Genomic DNA, 12,031 nt, shown 5'->3' with positions numbered 1-12,031 from the left:
CCAGTTTGAAACAGAATATTTACTTCTTGCTGGGTGCACTGCTCACCAGAATAAAAAGGCACTTCCCAGCTTCCCTGGCAATGCAGCTCAAGTGCCACATGAGACTTCCAAGAAGTCGCTTTTAAAAAGAAGATGCTCCAGCTGCCGTCTTGGACCAGGATGATGGATGCCAAGCACTAGGTGGCAGAGCAGAAAGACAGAAGGGACCTGTGTCTCTAATAACCTTGGAGCTGCCATACCAGCCCTGGGATACCTTCTGAATGTCATTTACAGGGGAGAGAAATAAATGTCTCTCTTGTTTAAACCACTAATGGGGGGGGGGTTGGTTTATTTGTTCAGCAGCTGAATTCAGTTCTCCATATGGAAATCCCAGATAGTTCTAGAATTTTTTTTTTTAATGTACATTTAATGACCACATTTAGGAAGTAAAAGTGAGTCTTTCCTAGTTAAATATAAACAACGTATTTTTATTTATTTATTTATTTATTTGTCTTTTGGCTATTTCTTGGGCCCCTCCCATGGCATATGGAGGTTCCCAGGCTAGGGGTCGAATCGGAGCTGTAGGTGCCAGCCTACACCAGAGCCACAGCAACGCGGGATCCAAGCCGCATCTGCGACCCACACCACAGCTCAGGGCAACGCCGGATCGTTAACCCACTGAGCAAGGGCAGGGACTGAACCCGCAACCTCTTGGTTCCTAGTCGGATTCGTTAACTACTTCGCCACAACGGGAACTCCCGTATTTATATTTAATGTATGCTATGGAAAATCTGTCTTATAAAAGTCTGTGTTCCACTCTGTTTCCTGGGACCCGTGCTTTTCTTCTAGGGTTGCCTTCCTTCTTGCTGGATGAGGCCAGCTCAAGCTGGCTGGCAGAGAGAGAGGCTGAGGGATAAGAGGGGCCCTAATGGCATTCTAGTCTTCAGCTCCCACATCCCTCCTCCTGCTTCTCCAGAGGTTTGATTATATAAGCCAACACACCGTGCTTGTGTGTTGTCACCTGAGGCCAAAGCATCTTGACGAGAAGAAACAGAAAGCCACTGGAGAGGCGTGTTCTAGTGGCATTTGCCTATTTTATCGACAGTGAAGTAACCAGAAATAAGACCAATTTAAATTTTTAGAGAGGAAGTTGACTTAAAAGAAAAAAAAAAGATTCAAATGAAGAGGAAAAAATACACTGGAAAAACACCAGAAGAGAAAGATAAAAAGGAAGGAACTAAAAATAATGAGCCCCAGAATGCTGCCTAATTTATCAAACTTGTCAACAGCAGCAGTTAAGAGTAAAAATCGGTGCTTTAAGGAGGGGGGAAAAAAAACAACCCAGGCTGAAGTTATCAAACAGTATTAGATTTCAAAGGAGCAACGAAAAGCAGAAATAACTGTAAATAACACATCTTTTTATGTCACCTATTTCAAACAGCCTAGGGACAATACTTAAATAGGAAACGTCTTCTTAAAACTCTGATCTGGTCATTTTTTATGCAGGTATGATAGAAGGATGGGGCATTATGATTTAATTCAAGATTTGTTTTAAAGCCAGGCCCTGTCTTCGGCACAGGGCTGAAGTTCACTCTGTAAGGACTTACAATGCTTCACGAAGCTCCAGTTTAGGAAGAGCATTTCATTTGGGACACAACCGATTGTTTCACCAAGGCACCTCAAAAAACACAAGAAAACAAAAAACCCCCAAACTGGCCCCCCCAAACAAAAAAGGAGTAAGAATTCTATTGTCACATTCACTTTAAGTGCATGTTCTTCAATTTGATTTACTCTAATGATTGAACAAGCAAATCTTACATCCATTTTCTGTAACATGTATCAACAGAGAATCTAGGAAATAAAACAGCTATTTAGAAACGACAATTACCTTTGATGCAAGGTTGTCGACTAAAGCAATCATGGAATTCTTAAATAAGGTGGCAGCGGTCAGCGGCCTCTTGGTCACCTCTGTGATGCTCAGTTTGCCTTCAGGCCACATATTCTTCAGCACCGGGTTTGAACTGAGAAGCACACAAAGAGTGGTTTGAATGCAACACTTGACTCAGCCGAATGAGAGCCGCTAAGCAATCCTGCTGAACTGCATGCATCCTGGGAGCCACAACGGCACTGCAGACTGAACTCACAAGGCCTACTTGGAAAAATGATTCTACCCAGAAAATTAGGCTGAAAGTCTAATGACCGATACTGCACCAGAGTGCAAAGTTGTGTCCACACCAGACTACCGTAGAAAAAGTCTTTTTTTTTTTTTTGTCTTTTTAGGGCCACACCTGCGGCATGGAGAAGTTCCCAGGCTAGGGGTTGAATCGGAGCTGCAGCTGCTGGCCTACGCCATAGCCACAGCCACACCAGATCTGAGCTGCATCTGTGACCTGCACCACAGCTTATGGCAATGCTGGATCCTTAATCCCCTGAGCAAGGCCAGGGATAAAACTCAGGTCTTCACGGATACTAGTTGGATTCGTTACCACTGAGCCACGACGGGGGCTCTGAAAAAGTCTTTAGATGTCTTCTTTCTTCTTCTTTTTTTTAAATGGCTGCACCTATGGCATACGGAAGTTCCTAGGGCAGCGGTCTAAACAGAGCTACAGCTGCCGGCCTACACCACAGCCACACCAGATCCAGAACGCATCTGTGACCTAAGCCGCAGCTTGTGGCAACACCAGGTCCTGAACCCACGGAGCAAGGTCAAGGATTGAACCTGCATCCTCACTGACACTATGTCAGCTCCTCAACCTGCTGAGCCACAATGGGAACGCCTAGATTTCCTTAAAGTTACCTAGATATTATTATTCCCTAGGACTCTCAAGTAGTTTACGTGGCTCTTATACCATATACATAACATGGCCCTGGGGTCTCTATAAGAATTGGGAAAACCACTAGAAGGAAAATGATTCTCCATGTCATGGCAGAAATCATGAAAGGGAAAGGATCTTGTAACTGAAACAAATATTTAGCCGGCATAAGTCACAAAAGCCAAGCCTTTCAAAAAGCACGGGTCGGAATATAAAATAACTGCTTTTACACTGACTTCTAGGAAACCCCTTTCCTGCAGCTGGATTTATGAACACATTTATAGGTAGTGCTGGCAGTTACAGTATCTTATTGATGTGACACTAAGCTGGTTGCAATCCAATTCTTAAAGTGGACGTCAGGCCAGGTTTCGGGCTAAAAATGATATATTCTGTATTTGGCTCGGTGGAGATAAGTTTTATAAACATGTGTGGTGGTTTCTCAGCTCTGATTTTCTTCCTGTTTCATTGCAGGTGCTTTCAATGTCAAAGCAGTTGAAGCTCAAAAGGTTGCTTGCTTCCTGGACACTTCTCTCTCGTCACAATTTTGTTTTCCTCTGCACTGGGGGTTGCGCATAGAGAAGACGCCACATGGATCTTTTTGGCTCATTGGGTTGACTTTTGCCATTATTTTGCCCACGTTTCTTCCCCTGGTATAAACTAGAGAAAACTGAGGTGGTTTGCGGAACATCTAGTAAATTTCTCTACACAGAGCTCAAAACAAAAGCAGCAAAACGCCAGAATGGACGACAAAAGAGTGAAGACAAACGGTGAGGTGAAGACTGACTGGATCTGTGAATGAAAGCAGAACGATATTCTAACCCGCGCCGATGCCAGCCAGCGGTGCCAAGTGTCATCAACAGCGGCTCTAAGATAATGCAACGATCTGTGGCTTCTGGACCCAGTTTTACTACGTTCTAGCCCTGTTCCATCATTTTCCAATGATACACATATCAATAAAAACGACTACATAAATGTCTATTGCTTTCCCTTAACCTTTCCCTTTCCATCTTTGGCAGAGAGAGAACTTGAAGCGATGGTTCTCAAGCTTTAGGGGCCATGATGTCCAGATGGTTTCCTGATAGCCAGCCGACGAGAATTTCCAGAAAGTAAAGCATACACACTCTGAAAATCCTGTTTGCAAAGACAGAAAATCCCTGGCTGTGGGTCTGTGTAGCTTCTACCCCCAGTTCCCACCCGACTCACGGTTGGTCGCGTTTAGACACGACCTTGTGAATGAAGGGAGGGAGGGATGTTGGAAACAGAGGAAATGAGATGGCTATTATCACTATTAAACATAACAACAGAATAATAGAATCTATTGTATAATAGAATAATGTTACAATATTATGATAACAGAATCGATGCATAATGAAACAAAACAGACACCTGCAATTGTTTTAAAGAGAAAGAACTGCCAGTTAACATAGTTTTCAAACATTTAAAAGTTCCCATTGTGGCTCAGAGGTAATGAACCCAACTAGGATCCATGAGGATACAGGTTTGATCCCTGGCCCTGCTCGGTGGGTCGAGGATTCAGCATTGCTGGGAGCTGTGGTGGGGGTCGCAGATGCTGCTCGGATCCTGTGGTGTTGCTGTGGCTGTGGCGAAGGCTGGTAGCTGCAGCTCTGATTTGACCCCTGGCCTGGGAACTTCCATATGCTGCAGGTGTGACCCTAAAAAAAGCAAAAAAAAAAAAAGTCTACCATTTTTGTTTTTCTTAGAAGAGAAGCTTACTTACCTAGAAACCCAATATATATAACAGATAAGGCAGAGCTCAGTTGGCTACTAAGAGAGTGGTTAGGAGAAGTCTGTGTACCTGGGTTGCTCTTGGCCTCCTTTCATTTACACACACACGTTCTCAAGAACTAGAGGTCCAAGGATTACTCTTTAAACATACATCAAGAAAGGACTGCAATTTAGGGAGCTCGTTTAGCCATGGAAACATCCAAAGTGTCCAGAGGCCAAGGTACCCCATCCAAACACCATCTAGGGGGGTAGATTTTAACCAAAATAATTTCAAGTCTTCCCATCCCACTGGCGAAGTCCTTCCTACTAGGGAGATACCTAAAATGAGTTGCAATGAACAGATTTTTTTTTTAAATCTTTTTTGTACCCTTGGCAAGACCATCCCTGTGGTGAAATGAAGTCCTCTCAGCCTGATGCCACTGGTTGTTGGATTTCTCTAAGTCCCTCTGTTCTGAACGCAGGCTTAGCCAGCAATGAGGCCTTCGATGCGTGCTGGGACCCCTGCCGGTTAATAAACCAGAGCCCTGACTTCCCAGGCGGGTTTTCCAACACGGAAGAAGAGCCTGTCGGACCCATGCAAGGAGCCCATACCACGTGACCGTGACACGGTCTGCTGGAAGTCAATCCGCTAGCCGCTCTGTTTCTGCACTGGTCCTGCGAGCCTGGGGTCACGTGCTCCGCTCCTAGAAAGTGGGGCTGCTGTGCTGGGTGAGCGGCACCTCTAGGCCATGATAACTGATGATGGTAGTGAATGCCACTTTGTGCCGCCCTCCTGGTACCCAGCCTGGCTGCCTACCCCTGGCCACACGCCCTGGCTTTGCTACGGGCCAATTTTTTGGCTGGGACAGGGGGTTACCTGACACGTTCCCACGGCCACAGGTCTGCCCTGGGGAGTGCTGAGTACTCTGGCAGGGGTACCAGAAAGATGGCAGCAGGGAAGAGAAAACCCGAGGCGACCCAAGGGAAACCCAGGAATGACATCGGACGAAAAACAGAATCCCTGCTCTCAGTTTACAGATTTTGTAAGTGTAAGGTAACATATCGTTTCATCATTTATTCAGATCAAGCGGAACTAGAAAAACTGCCAGAACCTCTCCAAACTGTCACCGAAAAATAACCACATGCATACAGACTATGTGATACCTCTGTCAAAGAGCTTAATAGAAGGACGACTTATAAAATTTCAGTCCTACCTGTTATACATGAGGCGCTTGAAGTCTTGAAATAAGGTGTCTTTGTTTTTGTCAATAAAGCCAACGACAGAATAGCTAGTTGAGAAAAAAGAGAGAAGACATATTAGTCACCAAGCAAGGGCCACTTTCAAGCTTTTCCAGACGTCTCCAAGCCTTTCCACTGTTGAATTAGGCAATCAGTCATCAATCAAGCTGATACTGTCTGCCTCGTTCTGTATTAAAAAGCATGAAGTCCACCAACTACGAAGGGGGAACAGCGTTACTATTTCTCAAAAGGAGAGCACACCTCCGCATCAACATTATCACGAACAGCATCATTCTCTACTGGTGTGTCGCTTCCCTCAAGAAGATAACTTTTTAAACACAGCTGTATTGATCATCCCGCTTTTCTAAGATACAAGCAAGACGGCAACACACAGGGTCTAAGCGTCTCATCCGTAGGGAGGTCAAAGGACTTGCCTGAGGTTCGCTCGCTGTGTGCAGAGTGGGACAAAAGAACCCAGGAAGCCCTGCCAAGGATGCTAAGACCTGGGTGAGCAGAAGAGAAAGAGGAAGGCAGGTCACAGCGGGAAGCGGACAGCGAAGGGGCCGAGGCCGGCGCATGCACGGGGTTCTGGAGAGGAAGTGAGGAGCTGAGCTTTCACGGTTTGCAGGAAGGGCCGTGAGTAAGGTCTTGCAGCTCAAGATGCAGCTGGTGACACAGGTAGGGATGGGGGGCTGCAGTGACTGGCAGGGACCCTGGAGGGACTGACTTGGGGTTTGGGGGAGACACCAGCACGGAAGGATTCTGGGTGATTAAGAAGGGCTAAGGCGAGGCTGGATCAACCCTAGGTCTGGATGTGGCTGCTCCGTACAGCTCGCCTTCCATGCCTGTATTTTCTTCTTTGATGCAGACAATTTTCAGATCTCTAACCCCGACCCCTCAGCAATGTTCCAACCTTACGTGTTTAATTCTGCAAGAAAGTTCCTTCAGGCTGTGCTGCCTGTAGGCACTGTAAGGCCATGAGGTCCAAAACCATTGCCCTGCCTCCTCCAACCTAAGTCTTCGGCCTGATACCTTCAAGCCACTTGCGACTGAGCCCTTGAAGTCACGTGACTCATTATTGCCGGACACATACAATTCAAACTTCTAAGTCCTCACTGCGGCCTTGAAGATTCCTGGCGACTTATTTCCAATGACTTTTCTAGGCATTTCTACTTCTCTATGCTCCCAAGAGGACACACTTCCGTCAAATGGGCCTAGTTGCTATTTCTTGAATAGTTTTAACACCCTTCCCACTTTTTTCCTATAAAAATAATTCCTAACACCTAAGGACCAGCATCTGCTTTCCTGTATCCCACACAAAAGCATTATGTCATTTGCTTGTTCTGAATTCTGACAACACATATTAATAGTCACATGGCAATTATTTTCAACCATTTTTGCTGGATTAATGGACACATAATTGTGCGTGTATATACATGACAGCGTGTGTTAATAAATACACACACACAACCGCATGTACAGGTATGCATCTTACATGGAAAGCTCTTGCGGGCAGGCATCATATAGAACAAAGAAGAGATCCAGTAAAAAGCTAGAAGAGGGTTGAAAGGCTTAAGGAAAGAAGGGGAAGGCTGAGGCATTGCAGAGCCGTCTCCAGGGCTGGCGAGCTTTCTGGACCAGGCGTCTGAAACCTAGTTACTGTCTCAGCTCTTCCATAAACTTGCTACGTGACCTTGGGTAAGAATCTTACACTCTCTGCCTAAGTTTCTTCATCTTAAAGCCAAGGGGCTGCCCTGCATGGTCTCCAAGGCCTCTGTCCAGCTCTGCCTGCATGCCCAGCCGAGCTGTGTGAAAGTATCCCGCACGCGAGGCCCGGGTTTTCAGGGGCAGACACCTGGAAGGTACTGGGTCTTCCCTCTGCAGCATTCTGGAACCTGGGAACGGGACCATAAAAAGTCGATGATGGCACCATCGACTAGTTTGACAGCTGGGATGATAATTTTGAGCCACATTATTTTATATTTCTAGAGTTTCAACTGAAGTCAGGAACAGCTATTAAAATTTCCTCAAATGCCTTTCTGGCATTTACAGAGATGATCATTTGCTTGCTGTTGCTGTTGCTATTTAATCTCTTCCTGATGGGTTACACGAATAGAATTCCAAAGGTAAAAAGTAAAGCGAAAGGAAGAGAGGGGACTTGAAACAAAAATAAAATAACACGCAGTGTCTGGTGGATGGTCCCAGCATACTAAGTGCAGCAGACGGGAAAAGGCCTCCCATCTGACCACCGAGTCAAATTCCCTGGAACCAGAGTTCCCGCTGTGGCTCAGTGGGTTAAGAAACCAACCAGTATGCATGAGGACACAGGTTCGATCCCTGGCCTCGCTCAGTGGGTGAAGGAATCTGGTGTTGCCGTGTGAGCTTCAGTGGAGATCACAGACGTGGCTTGGATCCCAAGGTGTTGTGGCTGTGGTGTAGGCCGGCAGCTGCAGCTCCAATCCAACCCCTAGCCTGGGAACCTCCATTCGCTGCAGGGGGGCCCTAAAAAAAAAAAAAAGTAAGACTTGGCCACAGGCCTCACTCTAGGTTAATTATTCCTCCTCGGGGCTTCCAGAATGCCTTTTGTGCCTCCAGTTTAACCCTTTCCATTCTTCATTTCAACGGCTCACTGTGTATCAGCCTGTACCCTCCACTAAACAGTCAGCTTCTGCAGGGCAAGCTGCATGTGACCCAACTCTCTCTCTCTCTTTTTTTAATATTATCCATCTTTCTATTCTAGTTCTTAATGTCCCACCATGACTGATTTATTCACTGGCTGATTCTGACTGAGCACCAACTGTGCCAGGAACGGTGTGTGGCCACATGCTGTATCTTCAATAGAGGTTCGAAAAGCAAGGGATGAATGGAGCTATGCCAACGTTTTCAGTGAAGATATTAAAATATACTGACACACGAGACGGCTGAAAAATGCACATGAACAGGTAAGCAATTGACATTCCCCTTGATGCTATTTTCTCAGGTGAGGCTGCATGCGAATCACCAGGTCAGGTACCGACGTTCAGATACTCACACCACGTCGCCTGCGTAATGTCGAATGCGAAAATCTCGATCAAACTCCAGGATTTTGTCTGAGGCGCAGAGCTAAGAAACCAAGAAGGAGAGGAGCTTGAGCACCAGCATTTTCACTTTCCTAAAAATATACATTCTGACTCAACAGGAGCGGATGATCATGTCATGAATAACGACCCCATTACGATGGAAATCCCAGGGCGGGGGTGGGGGCCTTGACTGAATGTTTCGAATGCGGCAAAGAAAGACGTCCCTGCAGCCTGGATTCACGTTCTGGCCACCCACGCGGCGGGGAATGGCCAAGTGACCAAGTTCTGGGTGATGGACAGCGAGGGCGAGTGAGGCGGGGCTGTTTGTGGCAGGAGGCGGCTCATGCTCTTCTATACTTTTTTTTTTTTAAATCTTTTCAGGGCTGCCCCCTCGGCATATGGAGGTTCCCGGCCTAGGGGTCCCATCGGAGCTGGAGCCGCCTGCCTACGCCACAGTCACAGCAGCATGGGATCCGAGCCTCGTCTGCGACCTACACCCCAGCTCACGGCAACGCCGGATCCTCAACCCACCGATCGAGGCCAGGGATCGAACCTGCAACCTCATGGATACTAGTCAGATTTGTTTCCGCTGCACCACAACAGGAACTTCCTGAGGGTCAAATCTGGGCTCTCCCATCCTCTTGTTCTGTTTCCTTTGATAACCACGTACTTCAGAGAGCTGTTCTGAAGGTTAAACAACTATGGAAACCAAAGTGTCCAACATTCAGGGGGTCGCCAAAGTATTTAATTTCTCTTTCTTTCTCTCTTAGCAGCCACTTGCTTTTTGTTTGTTTGTTTGTTTTTGGCTGCATCCATGGCATGTGGAAGTTCCTGGGCCGGGGATCAAACCTGCGTCACACCAGTGACCTGAGCCACTACAGTCACGATGCTGGATTTTTAACTTCCTGCGCCAAAAGAGAACTCCTTATGAACCACTTTTTACCAAAAACCCCAAAGGAAAAGGCCCCAAAAGATACCTACACTAAGCGGATATTTTTACATTTGGATACGGCAAAGTCTTATTGTAAACACAAAAGGTTTTATTTTATTATTTCTTCTTTTTAGGGCCACACCTGTGGCATTGGAAGTGCCCAGGCTAGGGGGTGAATTGGAGCTGCAGCTGTCGGCCTACACCACAGCCACAGCAACGAGGGATCCAAGCCACATCTACAATCTACACCGCAGCTTGTGGCAATGCTGGGTTCTTAACCCACTAAGTGAGGCCAGGGATCGAACCAGCATCCTCATGGATGCTAGCTGGGTTCTTAACCTGCTGAGCCACCACAGGAACTCCCAAACATAGAAGGTTTTAGATTTTTCTTTACTTGTTAAAAAAATTATAAGAGTTACATATTTATCATTTAACTTTATATGTTAGTAATATTTTAAATAGTAATTTTAAGGTGTTTTGGACCATCTAGCTGCCTCTCCATGATAACGTTCATGCACAAGAAACAATTTAGCCCCTAAAGAAATACAAGCCAGAAACCTCTTATTTACCCTGCCAATAACACTAGCTAATCGTTAGTAACCAATAGCCAACGATAACACTTGATTTAACACATAAGAGCGTAGCATTTATTTAACAGAAAGACACGTAGTGACAAAAATATCCTGACAGCTTGGTTATTTCATTTCTTTCCTTCATTAGGCAAAAATCCCAGAAAAGAATACACAAAACACTTTCCATCTCAGGATCTGTCTGAGGAATGATGCCGGGGAAGGGCAGAACCACCTGGTCTGAGAATTTGGAAAACCTGGGCTCCGACATTACAAGGAAAAAAAATTTAGAAAGAGAGAAAAGAAAAAAAAAATTTCCATCTCCACAGATAAATTACCATGTAGCATTTCTTATCCGCTTAAAAGTACCATGTACAGTTGCTATTTGATGTATGAAATTATATTTCAAAATATGTGGTTGTTAAATTCAGGTGTATAAACGGCCAAGGAGAAACAGATCTAAATGAGGTGTTTTCTCACGTAAGAATCATAGTTCTTTACTGCAATGAAGTGGAACCTTGCCTGTTTCAGTTTGAAATTCACTATTTCCTAAGAAATCTTGGTACAATCACCAATTCAAGTCAACTTCACAAACATGGACTGTCTACCATCTGGGAGGCATGATGCTGGACGGGTCTCAGAAACCTGGACAGAGATTACAAAGGACATTTACACCCCGTCCCCCAAAGACGGGACATTTGTCCCTGTAGTCATGCCATCTTTCAAAGCATCACTCTACATTATTTAGGTGGCTTCTCACTTGCTCACTGCTCTGTCCCCAGCACCCAGAACTGCACCTGGAAAATGAGAGGCACTTGTTAAGTATTGGTGTTATCAATAAGGAATGATGGAAAAAAATGTCTAACTAAAACCTTATTGTGGGAGTTCCCATCATGGTGCAGTGGAAATGAATCAGTCTAGGAACCAAGAGGTTGCGGGTTTGATCCTTGGCCTCGCTCAGTGGGTTAAGGATCTGGCATTGCCAGGAGCTATGGTGTAGGTCGCAGACGTGGCTCGGATCTGGCACTGCTGTGGCTGTGGTGTAGGCTGGCGTCTACAGCTCCGATTAGATCCCTAGCCTGGGAACCTCCACATGCCGCGAGTGTGGCCCTAAAGAGACAAAACAACCACAACAACAAAATCTATTGCAAAAGATCAGACGATGATATCCAAAAGCCAACTGACAGCAGGCTGCAAGTTAATCCTCAGCAAGAGACCAAGGAACCTATTTTAGAAATAAACTGATCAAAAATAAATAACAGCCAGTACTTCTTGACAACTGAAGAAATTGTTAGTTAATTGCGGAATCTTACTGTTCTGATTACATAATTCAGAAGGAACAAAGCTAGAAAACAGATTTATTCATGCTAAAAAATGGCAGTGTGTCACAGATTTATGTGAAATTATAAAGTAGCAGAACTGTCTGCCCCTTTCTTTATGGAAGTGAAGAAGCAAGGGGCTTGTTTTTCCTTCAGCTTATGGTTGCTAGACAAGCCTATATTTGTAGGGAACACTGGGGGAAGATGGGGTCCCTCTCCTAGGATAAATATTGTGGCAAACATACTTTATACACGGTGCGGCACAAAGGTCTGATAACCACAACTGACACCAGTTATCATGGAAATGTGATCTGTTTAGAACATTTTTAGACTGTGAAAAACAGGCACTTACGAGGATACCCATTCATTTAAGGAATGAGTTTCCTTGTAACAACTA

General features: G+C 45.4%; 1 protein-coding gene across 2 annotated transcripts in view; it reads right to left on the bottom strand.

Annotated features, from left to right (window-relative positions):
- Positions 1 to 12,031, bottom strand: part of MYO1D (myosin ID) — a 370,077-nt gene that overhangs the window by 231,851 nt on the left and 126,195 nt on the right. For both annotated transcript variants that reach the window (XM_047756630.1, XM_047756631.1), the window contains exons 12-14: positions 8,788 to 8,858; positions 5,732 to 5,806; positions 1,868 to 2,000 (exon numbers count right to left, since the gene is read on the bottom strand). In XM_047756630.1, the coding sequence (XP_047612586.1) occupies positions 1,868 to 2,000; positions 5,732 to 5,806; positions 8,788 to 8,858 (279 nt within the window). The remainder of the gene's footprint in view (positions 1 to 1,867; positions 2,001 to 5,731; positions 5,807 to 8,787; positions 8,859 to 12,031) is intronic.

This window comes from Phacochoerus africanus, chromosome 14 (assembly GCF_016906955.1).
Source record: "Phacochoerus africanus isolate WHEZ1 chromosome 14, ROS_Pafr_v1, whole genome shotgun sequence".
NCBI lineage: Eukaryota > Metazoa > Chordata > Mammalia > Artiodactyla > Suidae > Phacochoerus > Phacochoerus africanus.
The sequence above is the reverse complement of the archived record's forward strand: the minus strand, read 5'-3'. Positions and strand labels throughout refer to the sequence as shown.